Consider the following 20,024-nt stretch of genomic DNA (forward strand, 5'->3'; position numbering starts at 1 on the left):
AATAAATCGGTTTTTAGCGAAACGTGTAACTGTTAACCGAAACCGTACAAATTAAGACCACAATGATCGAAACGAAACCGATTTCAACAGGAAACAATAACCGTAAGCGAAACGTTATATTTTTCAGTTTGAGTCCCTGGTTTGGACACACTCGGAGGTCCAGGTTGATGTTGAGCCGCGACCTTTAATTGTTCCAATTCAACGCCACCGCAAAAAAGCCTTTTTTTTCTTCTCGAGTTCCTGAACCGCCTTGCGACGCCTCACTGAATCTGTCGCGACCCACAGTTTGGAAAACACTGGGGTACACGAAATCGCTTTTGTGTTTTTTTTCAACTTTATGAGCTTTTTCCTTGTCGGTTTCATATCGTTGGAATAATTAAAGACGTTGTATGCTGTTCACCGTGGTAGGAGTAGCAAAGCGCTCGATGGTAAGTTTTCATTATCCCGCGCCTTAGCTGTGTTGGACCGTGCATTACCATCCCGGAGCTTCAACACTTCAGCACCAAAAGCGCTTGCTTAGAACGACTAGGCGTGCATGTCTTCAAGCTTTGATAAAATGTTGTATTACAAATACATTGAGCCAAATAAACACAATGCGTGAAATTAGCGAGCTACGGGAAACAGGTTCTCCCGTGTTACCCACTCAACCAAGGAGCACCCAACGCTTGATGCGAGGTGACGAGCAGTGGATTCTGCGTCGTCTGCTGCACTGTGGTCTGCTCGGTGTGGTCTTCCCCCCACACCCCTTCAACGTTTCTCCCCGGCTATGTTCCAAATCTTACCCGAGTAACCTGCTTCCTACGTCAGCGGGTAATACCACGTGACATCGCGAGTAAACGATCCGCGACTCGATTTTGGAACGGCCGGAATAATCACCTGGATACTACGCGGATTGGCTTCGTCTTGGGCTACGGCAAAAAGAAAACATAGTGGCGATGGCGGAAAATAGCAGACGATATCTTTTGATCACGGAGAAACCAGATAGAGACGATCATGTTAACCGCTCTGATAGAGACGATAATGGCTCCACCAGCTCCTTTTGCTCACCTTCCTTTTAGGCCGTATATTTAGATAAAAAATACTCATTCATTTCAGTTAGACATCAACATTTTTGTTTTGATTAATTTGCGCGATCGCTGTAAGTCTTGTCCAGGCGCCATAAACAGCATCAACTCATCGTAGTTAGCACCGATTACGTTTTGCGGATAATGCTCCCACACGGTGTAGCGGTAGAGCGCATGGGGCTTTCTCAACAGTGATATGTAACTTACGTTCGCTTTGACGCGAATATGATTATAAAATCACAGAGAGCACTTCGAAACCGCATAGACAATTCTTTAGGGAGGGAAATGTGGTGGGGTTGTTGACTGAACGTATACATAAAAGCGTCGATGCCTTCTCTGCTTTAGCGTAATCTTCTCATTACACACACTCTGGGGACAAACAACCCCCCCCCCCCCCCCCCCCCCCCCCCCCCCCCCCCCGAAATTTCAACATTATCTACTGCGTTCGAACATTTTCATCCTTTAACGTAATAATACGGAGTTCCCTCCAACGCTGAGGACGAGGATGCGGAGAAGCTCCTGTTTATGCTCGCACTCTGACGACAACAAGTATACCTTCCTGAGGGAAGGTACACGGTCTGGATCTGGTGCAATAAATTCCTGCGTTGAAAACAGCAAATTGCAATAACCACATATAAATGGCCGCACCTCCTTTGTTATTTCGAACGTCTGCCGCAAAAGCCAACGGAGCAATCGAGCTTTGACGGCTGTCGGCGCAGGAAGCAGACGACGAACAGATCACGTGACGTATTTACTCGATTTGATCCGGCGTTACCCCCCAATCGAGGAGGGTAACGTGGGTAATTACTCCGGAGTAAACAACCCGCTTCTGGAACGCGAGTTCTGACGTCATCGAGTAAGTGCGAGTAAGTTTTGAAACGCCAAGGTACGAAACCTTTACTCCGGAGTCGGATCGAGTAAATTTTGGAACACAGCCCCCTACTCGATACGTTATAAACGATGATGATGATAGCTAGAGAAAAAAAAATTCTGTGGAGAGCATGCAAGGTTTATTTTATCTTAATAAAGATTAATTATATTATTTCTGAGTTAATGAATGTGTGTTTAGTAAAGGCTTTGTATATACTTTTCGTTTTTTTTTTTTTTTTTTTAAAACAAATGTACGCGCTTCCAGTCACATTAGCGCTAGTGTCGTTACCCCGATACCACCGATACTGTCGGCGCCATTAGAGTCATTATAGTGGCGTTTGTTTCTAAAAGTGCTCAGGCCTGGTGCTGGCCGCCATGCCCAGATCGCCCGGATAATGCTGGAGTTTTGGTGCTCCTGTTTCTCCTGCAATCGGTGGCGTTTCTTCGGAATAGCCACTCGGCGCATGAACTGGTAGGGCGATTCGGGACATGCCAAGCAGCGTCATGGAGGGACGTAAGTGGGCTGTCTCCCGCTGCCGTAGCGGCATCTCCATGAAGCGTCGCCTTGCAGGGCTCAAGTGCCACTGTGACATCTGCAGCGCGGAGGAGAACCACACCTGCCACACGGACGGGATCTGCTTCGCGGTCACCAGGAAGGTGAAGAGCGGCGCCCTCCTCCACGAGTACAGGTGGGCGCTTTGCATAGCGGGGCCGCTGGACGGCGGCCGTCCCGGTGCGCTCGGAGCCTGGCCTAAGCCTGGCGAGGTGCCGGTCCGGAACCGTCGGAGCTTGAACTGGCCCGAATGGGCTTGCCGCCCGCATCTGGAGCGCACGCTCTGTTCTTCACCTTCGGCTGGTTGCGCATTGGGATCAGCTCGCGAAGCGTCCGGCAGGGACGGGGGACCCGTCGGGGGGCCGAGTTGGGAGCTGTCTACGAGGATGAGCTGCGCCTGAACCTCGCACATAAAAGCCGATCGGCAGACGCGTTGCGCGTAGCCCCAGGAATACTGTAAAACTTGGGCCTTTCTGGCGTGGAAGCGTGGAGGCACTTGCAAATTTGTGGCCGTAGAGCAAGCCGTAGAGCAGGGCCGAACCGGCCCTGCTCTACGGCCAGCCGTTCCTCTGCGGGTGCCAGAGCTGGCAGCCGAAGAACTCTGCGCCTATCCGAACCTCACAGTTGGCGTCTTCTAGAAGCAAACATTTGTGGATGGCAACCACTTTTCAGCTGCGGTCGCAAGTTGTGAGCGAGCCTCACTTTCTGAGCGAGCTCACTTTCTGTGAAGACTGCAATCTTTTACATTTGGAAGATGTCAGTGCAGGGCTGAGAGACACGAGAGAGCAAATGTAAGCTCTGCGGAGGAAAGGGGCCAATGTTATTTGATACTAACAAAGGGCAAGCAATTGTTCTCAAACTTTGTGACTTATTCATGGGAGCATGCGAGGGGGGGTCACGAATGATCCTGGGACATTCCTTGCCACTGTGTCAAATGACCACCAGAGGGCGTCGTGTGCCACTTGACATTTAGAAACACAATTAAACAGCTCTATGAACTGCCCATCAAAATTCGCGTCTGATAGTTCTGTTTTCGCAGCTGCATCTGTGCATTACCCACTCTCAATGAAATATTGCCATGCAAGCCCAAATGGGGAAGGAAGATTTTTGCAACAAGGGTGGCCAGCAGAAATCGGCCATGAAACGGTGCTCAGAAACTATGTGATGTCGGGACTGGGGAACTCCATGGCCTTTAATTCTAGACTCTATGGGCATGTCTCTTTACAGTGGAGAATCAAGGCTGTGCACTTGACTTGTTGCGAAGTGTGTCACCCTGAAGTTGCCGAAGTCGTGACCGATACGGTAAAAGCACGAGAGAGGGGACCGATATGGTAAAAGCACGAGAGAGGGGGGGGGGGAGTTACAGGGGCAGCTGGCTAAAAACAGATCTAGAGAAAGTGAGATTACCGAGCAAAGGTTGTCATGTTAGTGATTTAAGTTGAGGGAAAGATGCATATTTTCTTATTCTTCCCATGGTGATGCCATAGTTCTGAAGTTATATGCACCTGATTGCATAAGGATGCCATTGTCTTACAGGGCAAAGCACAAATAGTGCACCAGACAGAGACAGGTAGTAGTGGAGAGGACAAATGCCAACTGCCAACTGATGTCTTAATGCACATGGGGTGTGGTAGTGTGAGCAGGAGGGATAAAAAAAAAAAAAAGCTTTAGTAATTTAAGATATAAATTAGTACAAGTGAAAGGGGGAAAAAAAAGGTTATAATTAAAGGTAGAGTTTAAAAAATTCACCGTGTTGGAATGAAAAGTCAGAAAAAGAGAAAGAAGAGCAATAACCATACGCTTTTTAGGGTGCCTACTAGTCTGTGTGTCTCAGGGTGAAGACATCCTTTGTTGCACTGAGCTGGCCAGTGTGTGACATGCTGGCACACTCAGTGCGTGACTTGTGCAGTAATATGGTGTCTAAGCATTAGCCAAGACTATGCACTTGAGCTGAGTCACACCAGTTTGCACACATTTCAGAATACATAAAGAAAAGAAGATTGGGCCGATAAATGGCTAAGATGTCACCATTCAAGCAAAATTGCATGTTTGTGCGGAAGCACTCAACGCTTTTGCATTTCTTCCTTTTTTTCTGATTATTTTACTTTTCATTCAGACAGGCTCAATTTACCACAAAATATATATTTTTTTTTTGCACTAAGGTATTAGATATTTTTGGGCCCATTTTCTGTCCACTTCTACTTGTCCTTTCCCGTTGCACTATTTTGTGTTTTGTTGCTTGTCCAACTAGCCCATCAGTTTATTTTGCTACTGTCTTACGGGCCATGGATTTTTGGAGCTAACATTAATTTCACCCTGATCAAGTAAGAAAATGAGGTGCAAGCAGTTGCTTTATTTAAAGTGTTCAGCCACATCCTTTGATCCATCCAAGGTTGCACAAACATGCAGGCACGAATTAGATTCGAGTTCATCCATTCCAAGGGGGATAGCCATAGAATCACCATCATTGGGGTCATTGTCAGTGCGTGCGATTGGCAGCCTTCACCACAGTTCTACGCCTTTCATCTTCTTTCATACAAAGTGCTTGGCACGTTTTTGTTTCCGTAGGGCTCCACTTGTTTCATTTAGAATTTGACCTCAAGCTAGAAAAGTCGCATCTATTTCAAGAGCCTGTTTTTGTCCTCTAGACCATATATCCAAAGCCGGGCACAGAAGGACAAATATGGCAGTGGACTTCGAGCTTGCTTTAACCAGCATTTGGAAAGATGCACATGAGCAGGGACAAATGTTGATGAGGCTGTCGAAACAGCTGCCCAGCCACTGTGAAAGAGTTGCTGCTGCCTGCAAAGGAACTTGTATCATAAAAAAATGAAATCTAACCGCTGGGTGGCGATTTCCATATTTTTGATGAGAGTCTGAGTGTTGGAAGCCCGCAGACATAGTAGACTTGGAATAAGCTGTCGTGTAAAAGTTGCTTTCCAATTTGTTTACTAGCCCTCCCCAGGGTTGTTATTGACTTACATTTTCAAGATTGCATTTCTTTCCGTGGTTCTCCAAAAAAGTGTCACAGCTCCTCCATAGTCAGTCCATATAATAAGTCTGTCCGAGCAGACATTTATGAGATGGCACAAAGGATGTGAAAGTTGTGGCCCAATATGTGACCTAAATAAGTTAAATGTTATTTTCTGCAAAACTTCTTTCACTGGGAGTCGTGGAAATAAATGGGCTTTCTCTTCTTTATGAAGCATGGTTGACAGACTTGTTTATTTTAAATTTTTATTAATTCCAGTGTCTAGCGTTACGTCCGACTGAACTCGAAATCAGGGTTTTGAACCGGAACCGAACCGAACCGAAAACCGGAACCGAACCGGTATTTTTTCCGGAACTGAACCCGAACCCGAACTGTTATATTGTTATCGCGATGAACCCGAACCGGAACTGAACCGGAAAAAAAAATAACGGTTACCGGCTCATGTCAAAACGGTTCGGCCACGCGCTGTTGACAATGAATGTGCTATCAATGCCATTTGTTTAAGTGCCGTCAACTGACACACACCTCGCTTACATATTTTTCTTCTCCACTCAGTCTTAGGAATATAAACGCTGCATCCATGATTCTTGACAAACGCTGCATCCATGAATCTTTACATAGGAACCAGTATTGCGCTGGTCGCGACTTGCACGGAAAAAGGAAAATTGGAAGGCTGTGCAAAAAAAAAAAAAAAAAAAAATCGCGTCACGAGATTTTATTTTCCTACAATCTCGTAAATCCTAAATGCTGCTGTGTACTCATTTCATAACACGTTTCTAGAACGCGCGAGTTCTTGAAGCTTGCTTCCATCGGAATGAGAAAAGAAAAGGCTGTGGAGTTTGATAATAATGCATCCGGTTTCGTATAGGCACTTAGAAGCTAACATATTTGTGAGACAGCGAACTCTTCTATTTTAATATTTATCCTATTACGTCCTTCTGGCGTTGCATTCGGTGAAGTGTTTTTCATATTCCGTATCTTGTTTAATGAAAACTTCTTTAAGGGTCTAATTTGAGTTACCGAAGGCTAGTTCAAATAAAGAAAGTGGGTGGCAAGCGGGCTACTCTTTTAGTCAAGGGACACTGGTGCAGCACCCTTGTGACATCACGTCGCGATGGACCTGCAGTTGATTGGTTGTACCGCAGCACCCTTGTGACGTCACGCCGCGACCATACGGCTAATGATCAGTGTTGCCATTCCTCTAGCAGGTAGTTTCGATTTTGCCGTAGACGCCTGAAACCAAACTTTGAGCCCTGATATTTATAAAGCTACACAGAATATCCAAAATAAAAGTATACCTTGTAATTCAGGGACACTGCTTTAGCCGAGAACAGTTGTAATCTCAAATTTAAAATTATTGACCGGGGTTGTCCTTTAAAGGGGCACTGACACCCCAAAGGTCGTATTCTTTTTAATTGTCTAAAACGATGCAAGTTGTAGTCATAAAAAGAAAAAAAAAAAACGCATTGCGAAAAAAAATTTTCTTGCGTGCGCCTTTTTATTTTTGGCATTTATATCTTCCGTGCTCACCTCCTTGCTTCTTTTGATTGGTGACGTCAAAAATCGGGAAATTTAGAAGCTTTGTAGGCGACATTTCTACAATATTTAATAATGGCAATCGTAAAACATGTTTTTTAACACAATTACGAACACACTACGGCCCCTCTTTTTGAAATACCAAAAATCATATTTCGGTGTGATGTCGCTTTCTGGATTTGTATCCTCCCTCGGAAAACTTGGCGGTACTCGAGCAGAGGATTATCGGCGAGTCGGGGAAGAAACTGGCTTTTTCTTGCGCCGGCGCCCTTCTATCCCGCCTGCTCATCTCCTCCTCGCTTCGGGTCGCGGTGGCGACGGTGCTTTTCTTCATATCGTGGAGCGGAGGTCCGAAAGAAAGTCGAGTCGCAGGAGACCGCAAAATTTGACTCGCTGCACTGGCGTGAATTGCGCGGGAACTTCAAATTCGGCATTTGGAAATTTTTTTTTTACTTCAGAAATGCTGAATTCCCAAGTTTCTAATTTTGAGATTAATGTCCCGGCATCTTTTCAATCGTTTCGGATAATAAAAAAAATATATATATAATTTTGATGTGTCAGTTTTAAAGGAGGGAAAAAAAGAAAAAAAATTTATGCGACGGGCGTCGAACTCGCTCGGCTTCAGCAGCCTCGATATGTGAGGAACACACCCTAGCCCCCTCAGCAAACCTGGATTTTTTTTTCTTTTCGAAAGTGTTTGTTATATACACGAGAGCACTATATAACAATTTACATTATGTATAAAGCATCAAAGAAACTAAAGAAGTGAACGGTTACATACGTTGCAAGTTGTCAGCCTATACATTGAGTGCGTTAATGGAAAATATTAGAAAGCTCGGAAATAGTTGGAAAACAAGGACTTGACAAATCACTTCAGTTTTCCTCTCCAGCGAGCATGCAAAGAGGGCCCTAATGTCATATAAGCTTGGTCTTGGGAAACAGGCTCGTATGATGTCAGGTGAGCGGCTGATGCCTATGTGGCTTGTTTCCATTCTACGTTATCTTCAAAGAATGCTAGCATGCTCTGAAACAAATGTGGCAATATTCTTGAAGTTCACCCAAGACAGTTTGGATGCCTCTACGTCTGTATCTACTTGCCGTATTTTCCGCAGGCTATATCAACGTAGCACAACTAAAGTGTCAAGAACTGTATCTTACTGGTCTCGGAAATGTAGGTAATGAAAATTACTCTCTTCGACTTTAAAGACTTTTTTCACTGTCCTCTTGAAAGCGTCCCAGAAAAAGACTGCATCAACACAGAGCACAAATGCGTAAGTGGACGTCTCAGTTGTTTTGCAGAATTTACAGTTCATACTCTAAAATATGTCGAAACTTGTGATTCTCGCCATTTTTTTATAGGTCTGAGTGAAAGCGAAAAAAGAAAATGACTTGCACTTGGCGGTATGGGCAAGCATTTGACTCCATCTAAAACGTCAGTTTTACGTTTAGAGGGAGCAGAAAATAAATCCAATCAGTACAGTGGATCTGGGAACAGAGAAAGAAGTAGACATTTAACTAACTTCTTTTTTGAACATGTCTTCAAGAAGTCGCCGGTGAAACATGCTCTTAGGAAATCAATGGTGTCCGTGACCTCTTTGTAGAAGCCACGTAAAGTGATCGTATGGCTGGATGACAATGTATTTACCGCTGTCCCTGTATACTTTGACTAGAAATATTTTTTACATGTTTCTAGGGAGAGTTGTTGTGGGGTTCGAACGAATTTTCATCTCGCCGTTAGTTGTCTGACAAAGATAGGCCCAAGTCCTAGGCCGCCATCCTCCGTTTGTCAGAAGAGGTTTGCTTTCTGCATGGGCTCGTAAGATGAATTCCAAATAAACGTTGCAAAAATCCTGTTAAACCTGCTAACTGTAAGTCTAGAACAGTGCATGACCTGTAGAACGTATGTTAATTTTGACAAAAGGAATATATTGCAAACGGCAACTTTGCCAAACATGGAAAGGTACGTTAGCTTCCATATATGAACGGCTGAATTTGGTTTCTAATGAGTCCCACATGGGTTTCAGGTTGTCCATGGCATTCAGTGGCACACCCAAAAGCCGTGGTTTGTTCGTTGACCACTCAATGTCCACAAACTTGGCCGGTGTTGTACCCCACGCCCGCACCATGAACCACTACTTTTATCCTTATTCACCAAAGCACCAGACACGGCAGTAGTCATCGACATGTAACATAGCTGTCACAATGCTTGGTTTGTTGGAGCAAATAAGGACCAAGTCGTCTGCATAAACCAGGAGTATTACTTCAAAGGCATGAAGGCGAAATCCTTGTATGTCTTTGTCATTCATGATGTTTCTGCAGAGAGGCTGTAGGTAGAGTAGTGGTGACAGTGGACAACCTTGGCATATTGACCGTAGAACTAGGATTAAGTTTGTTAGAGATCAGTTTAGAAGTAACTTCATCAATATCTCCTTGTGACACAGCTTTATGCAATTTTCAACAATTTCACTAATATTTACTGTAAAATACTGGGCAAGTGTCCACTCAAAATTTAGAGATAATCGCGAAAAAATGGGGGACGGGCGCTTGTCCGATCATCAGTTTTACATATAAATGTACTGTGCACATTTTTTCATATCTTAGAAATTTGGATATGGGCGCTTAATGTGGATGGGCGGATGCGCGGTATCCTACAATATGTGCTTCAAAAGTGAAAAAAAAAAAAGTGGTCTATCTGTCGAAAGCTTTTTGCGAGGTCAAATTGTATTATAGCTGCAGATTCTTGTGTGCATTGGCACATCTCCAACATTGATAGTAGGGTGTGGAGGTTAGTTTGTATATTTCCTCCTTGGATAGAACACGTCTAATGATCACTGACTTGACTTATTACTGTTTGAAGTCATCCATCCAGCAATCAAGCAAAAATCTTATAGTCACAGTTAAGGAGGCTGATAAGTCTATAGCCTTCAACCCATTGAAGCTTGTTTGGGTCTTTGGATTTGGGAATTAGTATGGTATGGGCCTTCCGAAACGACAGTGGCAAGGTATCGTCGGCGTAAGATTCTTTGAAAACATTGCAAAGGATTGGTGCTAGTTTTCCTTCCATTTTTATAAAAGCTTGCAGGCAATCCATCGGGACCAGGAGCTTTATTACTTTTTATTTCAGTGATGTTTTGGATAATCTCTTGTATATCAAGGGGAGAATTTAGTTTTTCTGTTGTATCATTTTCTAAGCTAGGTAATTTTGATATTATTTCATGCAGCTGTGGATGGGGAGCCTTAGTACTTGTTGAAAAAAGATTGGTGTAATGAGGGACGAATGCATGGGGGCTGAATATCATTTTCATTTGTCAATTCTTGACCATTTTGTTTTATCACTGACGCCAACTTTTTCCTAACATACTCTCGTTCAGCATGAATGTATCTCTTTGTGGGCTGCTTGCCTTCAATACTTGTAAAGTGCAAGTCCTTACAGCAGCTGATCTTTGATTTGTTTATTAATATTTTTTATTTACCGCAGACGAACTAAGGGAGTGGAAGAACAACATTTATGCTTTCGCATTCCCAACTCAGGCACCACCCAGTTTTGATTTGTTCAAGGTCGTCTATAAAATCTACTGAATTTTGAAAAGCATTATCTCCTAACAATGTTTCAATTATTTTCCAACACTCCCATGATTGCAGCCTTTTCTTTCTTCGTTTTCAATCCGCACCTACACTGACAATGACCATACAATGATCTGAGAAGTATGTGGGGCTCACATAGTTACTAGGTGCTCTACTAGCCGAACCAGGTATGTAGGTTTGGTTCAAACGCACATGTGATGATTCTTGAAAGTGTGTGTATTGGAGAATGTTCTATGTTGTACAAACATCTAGAAGGTTGCAATCCCAAACTAGAGCTCAGAGAAGGTCTACACTTGTGTCTATAATTTTTCTTATTCGGAATTCTGTCCTTGACTCTCAAAATGCAGTTAAAAGCTCCCAGCACAATAACATAGAATCTGGTGTCAGTGTGAATCCTTACTTGATTATAAATAGGATATACCTTTGCACTGGGTCATTGTGCGCGTAAACAATGACTATGCGCCAGGGGTAACCTTGAATGAGGGGGTACAGATTCGTCTGGCGTCGCACCAGGCTCGAGGAGGAGGAGGAAAGAAGGAGGGAGAGGAGGAAAGAAGGAAGGAGAGGAGGAATAGGGAGAGAGAAGAGGAGGGGTTGAGGAGGAAACTGGGGAAAGGCCCCCGGAAAGTTTGTTGTGAAAAAAACAAAAACAAAAGGGGGCACTCGGTTGGGGACTTTCCCCGCCGATTTGTTGTGGGTGTTTTGTAGAGGGGAAGCAGACGATTTGAATGTTTGACTAAACGCTGGTCGCTTACTGTTAAAGATAATTAATAGGGTTAATATTTTTAATACCCTCGTCTCAGCGCACCGTGGCGACTTGTAAGCGGAATAGGAACATCCCCATTCAAATGAGTTCGGGAAACAAATGTTTACCCAGGATTGACCCTGGCCGAAAAAAACTATAATTTACGTTGCAAATAAAATAACAAAACAACCTAAATTCCAAATGTTAAGAAAGCAGCTATACAAAATTAAAACCGTTAATCTTGTAGGTTCTTGAAAACCCGAGAAATAAGCCCAATTGTCTGTAACAGTACCCACAACAAATCGGCGGGGAACGTCGCCAAGCGCAAGACTAATTTTTTTTTTTTTTCACAACAAACTGTTTGGTGGGCACTTTCCCAGTTTCCTCCTCACCCCCTCCTCTTCTCTCTCTCTATTCCTCCTCTCCTCCCTTCTTTCCTCCTCTCCAATTCTCCTCTCTCTCCTTCTTTCCTCCTCTTCCTCGAGCCTGGTGCGACGCCAGACGAATCTGTACCAATGAGGGCATCAGCAACTAGGAGCCTTCCTGCATCTGCACCTTCAATGCACATTCTGCAGCAACTGCACATTCCATATTCAAAACCTTTTCGGAACAAAAGCGCACATCCAGCAGAGTAATCAGTTGAGGGCGGTGGTTGATATTGTATGAGCTTGCCCATAAGGTGTTTGCTGAGAACAGAACATTTCCTTCAGAAACTTTAGTCTCTTGGAGTGCTACTACGTCAGTGTTGTGCGGTTCTAAAAAATGAATTGGCTGATATTGTTTTTTGCACAAATTTATACCGGAAACATTGGGAGAGCATATGATGAAACTACTCATCGGGGTGGTGACAAAGCTGACTGTGTTCATGTGCATGTTGGGTCCTGATTGGGTTAGGCTTGTTTCCTTCCGTTCCTTGAACTTCGACTTTCCCTGCTGTTCTTGTAGGTCCAAGCACCCTTGTTCATCTTCTCTAACTACAAGGACATCTTTAGAGCAGCAAGGTTCCTTTGTTAAAGGGTCTTCACTGGTGTCCACCTTCGCCTTTTTGCACACCCTCTCGTCTTTTCCTTTAATCGCAGTAGGTGAAGTTGTTTGGATGGACATCTTTCTTGCCTCCTTGGCTTTGTTGATTGAGATGTCATCCTTGGTTCTAGATGGCATTTCTTGCATTAACCCCTTGTCTACTAATGACGAGTGTCACTCGTGTCGCCCCTTACGGACCATAAAGCCCGACCACGAGTGTAACTCACATTTCGGTTTCGGCGCTTGTTTAGCAATCTCTGGCAGATGGCTAGACCACCCCTGTTGCTCCATTTACCTTGGAAAGTTTGCTCGTTTGTTTTGCTGTTTAACAGAGAGATAACACTCCATTTAACCTAGAAAAAGAAAGCAGTCTCTTGTGAATGTTTACGCTAAAACAAAATGGCTTTTGCGTTAGGTACACTTTATACGACAAAGAGATACAAAACCTTCTTTTTGAATGGACTTAATGCTCAGGCATATGTGATGACGAATCCTTCAGCCTTTCCAGTTTTTAGGAATCGGATGATAGTTTTATGGGCAGTGACAGGAGTAATGGAAACGATGTGAATCCTGCAAGCATTCCATCAACTTCGGCATCTGCACGTCAGTGGGACTCGGACCAAAAGTCCTGATTTAGAGCAAGATATGACACCTGGAAGTCGAGGAATTGTTTTTTGTCTTATTTTAATGCGAATTTCCTGTTTAAAACAAAATTTTGCTGTACGTTCCTTCCAGAAACAAATGAGTAGGCGAGGGGTTAAGACATCCTTCAGACTAGGCTTGGGTGCTTCTTCATGTTGACCCGAGGGTCCTTCACCTGAATTGGAAGTATTTTCCTGGGATTCCTGAGACTCGCCCAGAGGTTCCAAGTCTTTCTAGAACATCTTGTCGACGTCCGTGATGTGCTCTCTTGCATCAGTCATTGGAGAGGCGTTACCTTGTAGGGTGTCCGTTTCTTCGAGGTCTGAAAATTTCTACTTCTCTCTTTTATTTCTTTTGACTGTTCCAAACTGCTCCGGCACCTTGATTTCACTGTCTGGAAGCTGAGGTGGTAGCTATAGAAGCTTCATCTTGATTCTGTCCTTGGTGGGTTTGATTGCGAGGCACTTTTTTTTACTTGATCTAAAGTTCCTTGTGTACCTTGATTTTGCGCTCTTGCGGCTCCGTTGGCGAAGACAGCCATCCAGGCATGGCTCATTTAATATGGACCCAATGCTATAAGTTCAGTTCGCTCAATCTTCAAAAAAAGAACTTTCTTGAAATTTGTTGCCTTGTAGGGCCTTCCAGACATGTCCGCTTGCAGAAAGAGGGAGTTTATAACTAGCATACCTGTCAGTAGACTGGAAGAATGATCTGCTATTCCTTGAACTGATTCGTGCATTTCACTGCTTGTTCATTTACCTGGTCAGCAAGGACCGTCATGTTGCTGTCCTTGGAGAACATCTTGCATCTTGATAAATTGCTGCCTTCTTTGCAGCTGGTCCCAGGGCCACAAAGGCCCCATTAAATGACATAAAATTGGGAGATGAAAAATTAGAGATTTAATAGTGATCACTTCTTCCCCCTCGACAAACCTGGAGGCATGGATGTAGGTGCAATTTCAACCGGTTTGCGAATGCTGGATTGGACGCAACCCAATAATAATTTGTGCTATTTTTGTATTTATGCCATGTATCAGCCGTAAAGCGAAATATTCAATAAGGTTTTGTAGGTTACACAGGACGTAACTTTTAACTTTTATTTTGTGTTCCGTCAGACGTCTTAACGCTAGACACTATGCGTCTTTATTTCCTTGTAAAGGAGGGAAAATTGGCTGTAAGCATTGTAATGTTGGGGGCGGGCCTGCTACCACAGCAAAGAAGAGACAGAAAGGTCCCATTGAAATCCAGGAGGGCTTACACAGGAAAATCTCGTGTGGTTTTACAGCTGGCAGTCCGTACAGAGCAAACCTGCCAGAGAAGAGGCACGTCTGACTTGTTTGGGGGTTGTAGCAGGACTGGATTTATGACATCACCCATTGCGCAGAGCTCAGGCTTGGTGCAAGAGTCCACAGCTCTCGTTTACATGGCATGCCAAAGGCAATGTGCCACTGTCATATTGACAGAAATGGTGCTACAAGCATCTCTCTGAAGAGAGTCCACCTTAAAAGGCAAATCATCATCATAATTTATTGTACTTTAAATTAAGGGCCTGCACAGGCATTACACAAGGGGTCAGAGTGAATACATCAATATATAAAAGCAAAAAAAAAGCAAAAAAAAAAAAAGGCTAAAACCAATTTTACATTAAACTTCAAACTATATGTTACGGAAGGATAAACAAACTAGAGCATTTGCAGAAATAACTCTAAAGGCCCGATAACACATATGCAACCGAGTAAGACCGAGAGAGACCAGACCAGTTTTTAATCCTTGATGACGTCTTAGGACCAGCTCCGCTGCAGTGCATCCGGTCCTAAGACATCGCAAGAGGCTTAAAAACTGGTCTGGTCTCTCTCGGTCTTACTCGGTCGCATATATGTGAATGGCGCTTAAGATGACAATGCTATAAGTGCAAATGAAAATATTCAGTTAAACTAATAATGTGATATGGTCAATTTGGGCCACAATGCTGTTAGGTAAGTTGTTACAGTCCATTATTTTTAATTGCAATGTGGAGTAAAGAAATAAGACAAAGTGAAAATGGGGCAGTAGCACTGCAAACTGGAGTTTCACAGTGGTCTCTGCAACAAAAACTTGCAGAGACGGCTTTTGGGCCTTCCCTCAAAACATTGCCAGTTCCTCAATAGTGTAGTTTTTTTGGTTTTTTTTGTCGCATAATTTAGGGTCTTGCATTTTTTTTTTTTTTTTACAGAAACTACCTGAGGTGTAGGAATGGTGGAATTAACCCCTTGTTTTGTAGGGAAGCCCACAACATCTGCTGGCATTCGTCTAATGATTTTGAAGAAATGGCCCCTGACAATGGGAAGCAAATGAGGCTTTGGGGTTGTTGCAGTCCCCAGTTTTCAGAAACCACACATAGCGTAAATTGAGAACACTTATGATAGTCTGCAAATACTTCCGAGGCAGCTTCTCTGGCTTGTTTTACACAAAAAAAAGTCCCATGGTCTCGAACACAGAGTAAAGCATTCCAAGGCATTTGGTGCAGTGAAAATGTGTAGCATCCGATATGTTTTATGAACGAAAGAAATTGTGTATGTTTATTTTTGAACAATTTATGGGGGATGCTTTCCTGCTCACAGTTTTTGCTAGCAATGTTCTTCCAGAGTGGTTAAACCCCAGAAAGTTGAAATTTTGCTCCTTGACCACTTCTTTAGGCAAAGAGAAGGAATAGAGATAACCATGCCTCTAAAGTTTACAGTATGTTTGCTACTTCTTTCTATCTGCTAATTAATTTTGTGAACAACGAATTAGTTTCAGAGGTAAATTCGATTTAATTGCTGGACTTTCAGATCTACCAAGTTTGCCATGTTTGAAAGCGTTGGCGGAGAAAGAGACGGGTAGGGAACGAGAGAGTAGCGAGCATGGCTCACTACTTTCTCTGCTTCTGAAAAAGAATGTGTTTTATTACTTCAGTAGGAGAGTATAAACTTGAACAAGTTGGTCATGCATGGCGAAAGGAAAACAGCATAAAGAAGATGAGGGAAAAGTCGAAGGAATGGACACACCAGTTGCTGACTTGCTGGTTGGTGTTTTTTTTCCTATCAAATTCAGTTGCAAGTCAGTGACTGGTATGTCTGTCCCTTTGACTTGTCCCTTGTCTTTTTTGTGCAGTTTCCTTTTCACTCCTTCGACTGTTTATTCGAATCACATGGTTTATGACACCATTTTGTGACTGGAGCGTGGGTTGCCACCAGTTGGCCATGTCAGGGACGTATTATGGTTGCCTGGTCACCATATAAAAACTAGCAACATCTTAGAAATGAGCTTGTGTAACTAATAGACATGTAAAAAATCTTTAAGCTTAGTGTGCACATTAAAAGGGCCATGAAACGATTTTCAGGCTTCAGCTTAATTATCGCTACTGTCACATAAAAATGTGAACAGGAAACTATTTTTGGTTGGGTGCATTGGTTTTTTGGTCTAAAAATGGAACTGGTTGAAGTGTGTGGCATCCCTCCACTTTTGCTCAGTGTTCCGAATCATTCGTGGGGTAAAGTTTTCAAGCGGGATGTGGAGCTTCCAGTTGTGTTCTGTGTTTAGTGCCTTCAGCGAGCATTGTGCTGCTGCAAGAATTCATCCCACCAGCGCTTGCAAACTTTCTCCATTCTCTGGAAATTTTTGTCTAAAATTTTAACACTTTTCAAGTTCAGTTTGGGCATGTCGGAATACCACAATCAGTTGGCATTGCTATTGTTTACGGCAGACAGTCAAACTCAAATGAGCGAGTAAATGCAACTGTAAATGCACACTCTTATTTGTTCATCATGGAAGCAGCAGAGAGAGGATGGCTTGGTTTGACTCGGGTAGATAGCACGACTTAAACTCCATCTAAAAAGCTGCTCGTTGATATGAAACTTTTGACGCATTTATTAATCTGTACAGCAAAGTTTATAAAACTGAATGCTGGTTCACACATGCATCTCAGTGCTGAATAACAGAGTCACTGCTGCATCACTGCTACCATCAGTGTTGGGTTAGTGCTGCATTGTTCTGTAAGCAAGCAAAGGCAGGGTCACATGCAGAGGAGCACTGGTACCACTAATATAGCTCAAAGTCAGCACTGCGTGTTAGCACTGCTCTCTCTGTGTAAAACAACCTTTAGCTTTACAAATTGAGCAAATAATTGCACAGCTTGCTAGCCCACTGCAACATATCCCTTGAGTATGACCGGCCAAGGTGTTCCTGTGGCTGCCATATGCAGCTGCAGATTGGGAAATTGTTACTTTTTTTTTGCTTAGTACTTACGCAGCAGAATCACTTTATTCTGGGGGAGGGCTATATGGCTTCTGTCATTGGTGCGAAGAATAACTTAAAAGCTCAAAGTCAGCACTGCGTGTTAGCACTGCTCTCTCTGTGTAAAACAACCTTTAGCTTTACAAATTGAGCAAATAATTGCACAGCTTGCTAGCCCACTGCAACATATCCCTTGAGTATGACCGGCCAAGGTGTTCCTGTGGCTGCCATATGCAGCTGCAGATTGGGAAATTGTTACTTTTTTTTTGCTTAGTACTTACGCAGCAGAATCACTTTATTCTGGGGGAGGGCTATATGGCTTCTGTCATTGGTGCGAAGAATAACTTAAAAGTAATGAGCTAAATTCTTACAGCATTAAAATTGTTTCATGGTCCCTTTAAGGGGGGACACTACCTAAAGAAGTGAATGTTTGAACCACTTGTCTGATTTAAATGATATTTGCAGGGCTTGTTTCTGTTGATGTTGAGAACATTTCTGCCGTATTTTAACCTGGGTGGGTGAAGTACAAAAAAATTGCAAATGTTCAAAGATGAAAGTGGGCGTGTCTGCTTAGAAAAACTATCAGTTTGAAATTAATTATAAATTTGTTTTTTTGATGTGTTATATTGCTTTAGGACAGTTGAGCAGATAGCTATGGAGCTATATTTCTAGATTATACCATCTTTCATTACAAAAAAGCCACATAAACACTAATGCTTTTTTTTAAAATTTCCATCCTTTGTCCAAACTTTTAGTTCCTGCGCATGAAAAATAACAAAAATAAATATACAAGTTCATAGCTATCTTCCCCTTAAAATTACACCCCAGAAAAACTCATAAAAATTAATCCAAGTTACGTAACAACAAAACTATAGTTTTCCTAAAGTGAAATTTATGCCAAAAAGTGGAATAGAGAAAAATGTGTTCAATGTGCTCAAACCTCTACCTTTCTTTAGCATCGGTGGACCGAAAATAATTTACAAAAAAATTAACAATGCAGTGTAAACTAATTAAACTTTATGGGAATACTCTCTAGATGTTGGTGGATATAAATATGACATTTTTTCAAAAAAACTTTTTTTGCAGAAATTGTTTTTTTACTGGGTAGTGTTCCCCCTTAAGTAACATATGAAGAATTGGGTAGGTTGTTTTATTCTCGTGTCGCAGTCCCTTTTTTAAGAATACTGTGGATCGTAATGTCATTTTTGAACTTAATTTATGTATGTGCTAGCACTGACATGAGCAAGCTTGTGTAAGCAGTGTGTGTTGTCAGGCGTTGCCGGCGGATGTATTTCTGTGCAGTAGATGCGATTAAACGAGCATAAATGGTAGGCCTCGTCGCAGAATTAGCATATGTAAATATTTATTCTTGTTTTACACCATCCTATCTCGGAAAACGTGCGGTATAGTTTTGACTCACCTATCCTAGGAGCACGAGGACTAGAGGGGTGGGCCTTGGGGGCATAGCGGCTCCTGAGATTTCTTTTGGGGGGGGGGGGAGGGTATCGAAGAGTGTGCCCCTGGGAGGTGCTCTTGTCCTCGGTGGCTGCTTGGTGGGCGTTGTGTGTGTCCGAAGCCAGTGTTGTGACGTCTGTTGACCTGTGCTCTGTTCTCTTTGTCCAGGTGCAAACCACACGATGAACTCTTACCCCCCGAGAACCCTATCTTTTGCCATCATTCAAACAATGTATACAATCAGTTTGCCATAGAGTGCTGCCGCAGCCACGATTTTTGCAATCGTAACATCACCCCAACGTTAGCGCCGGACGACGAACGCATAGGTAAGGTGTGTGCGTGGCCGGTGGAGGGTTGCGTAGGGTGTGGGGGTTGGTGGCCGCCGCCCCTAGGCACACACACACACACACACACGCACGTGTGGCGTCTGCTTTGCCATGGTTTGTTGTGGGGCCCTCCCAGGTATGGCAGTGTGGCGCGCGCGAGTGTAACCGCCATTTTCTTATCTCTTTGTGCCAGGTGTCTGGACAAAAAAAAGATGTTCCCTCCTGACAATCCGGTGGCGTGCTCAAAGTCGGGCTTGCACAGTCCAACCGATATGGTCATAAACTGCTGCTCTGATTATGACTTTTGTAACCGCGACCTCCGACCCACCTTTCTTCCTGACAAAGAGGTCACAGGTGGGTCCTGCGAGAAAAAGGAAATGCCTGTCTTGTCTTGCTCCTCATGGCTGCTTGTGCTTCTCTGGTCTTGCTGCCTGTGTTGTGGGTGGGCAGTGCGGCATGGGGCCTCCCCTCCACCCCCGGCCCCCCCCTCTGGGACAAACCTGCCGGTCGTTGCTCCCCTCGTCGCTGGGACAGTCGGCATCTGCAGGTGTCTCCCGGTGCTCAGGAAGAAGTTTGGGGGCGAGGAGGGAGCGCGGGAAGGTTACCTGGCGCTGACTGATTGAAGTGGGGGTCCTCCACTGGAGAGGCAGGAATGTCTTCTGCTGTTTCTTCCGATTGGCTGGTGTTGTTCCAGAGATGTCGAGCTGGATTGGCACTGGCATGCCGTCTGTTGGCGACATGCTACGCGAGAGGGAAAAATTTACTCCTCGGGTGGCTCACAGTGATGTAGCAGGCAAATCGGGTGTACTAGAATCGGAATGCGAAAGCTGCAGATAGTTTATCTGGAAGAGACTTGAAGACTGTTCACACTTGGAGACCTCACCAAAGGCAATGGTGGAGGGCCCTTCTGGCAAAATGGCGGTTGAGGTTGACTAGGCGGGGGAGAGATCATCGTTCGGCTTCCAAAATGACCCTCCTGT

The 20,024-nt window shown here is 43.8% G+C and overlaps 1 protein-coding gene across 2 annotated transcripts in view; it reads left to right on the top strand.

Moving 5' to 3' along the window:
- The first annotated feature begins 2,200 nt into the window (after nt 1–2,200).
- Nucleotides 2,201–20,024, top strand: part of LOC8038463 (TGF-beta receptor type-1) — a 51,005-nt gene continuing 33,181 nt past the window's right edge. The window contains exons 1-3 of one of the 2 annotated variants that reach the window (XM_029982440.4): nt 2,201–2,448; nt 2,506–2,623; nt 18,887–19,044. In XM_029982440.4, the coding sequence (XP_029838300.1) occupies nt 2,424–2,448; nt 2,506–2,623; nt 18,887–19,044 (301 nt within the window). In that variant the 5' untranslated portion in view covers nt 2,201–2,423. Of the gene's footprint in view, nt 2,449–2,505; nt 2,624–18,886; nt 19,045–19,237; nt 19,399–20,024 lie in introns of both variants that reach the window. The other variant, XM_029982406.4, reaches the window with a different exon arrangement.

This window comes from Ixodes scapularis, unplaced genomic scaffold, assembly GCF_016920785.2.
Source record: "Ixodes scapularis isolate PalLabHiFi unplaced genomic scaffold, ASM1692078v2 PGA_scaffold9__187_contigs__length_104089568, whole genome shotgun sequence".
Taxonomy (NCBI): Eukaryota; Metazoa; Arthropoda; class Arachnida; order Ixodida; family Ixodidae; genus Ixodes; species Ixodes scapularis.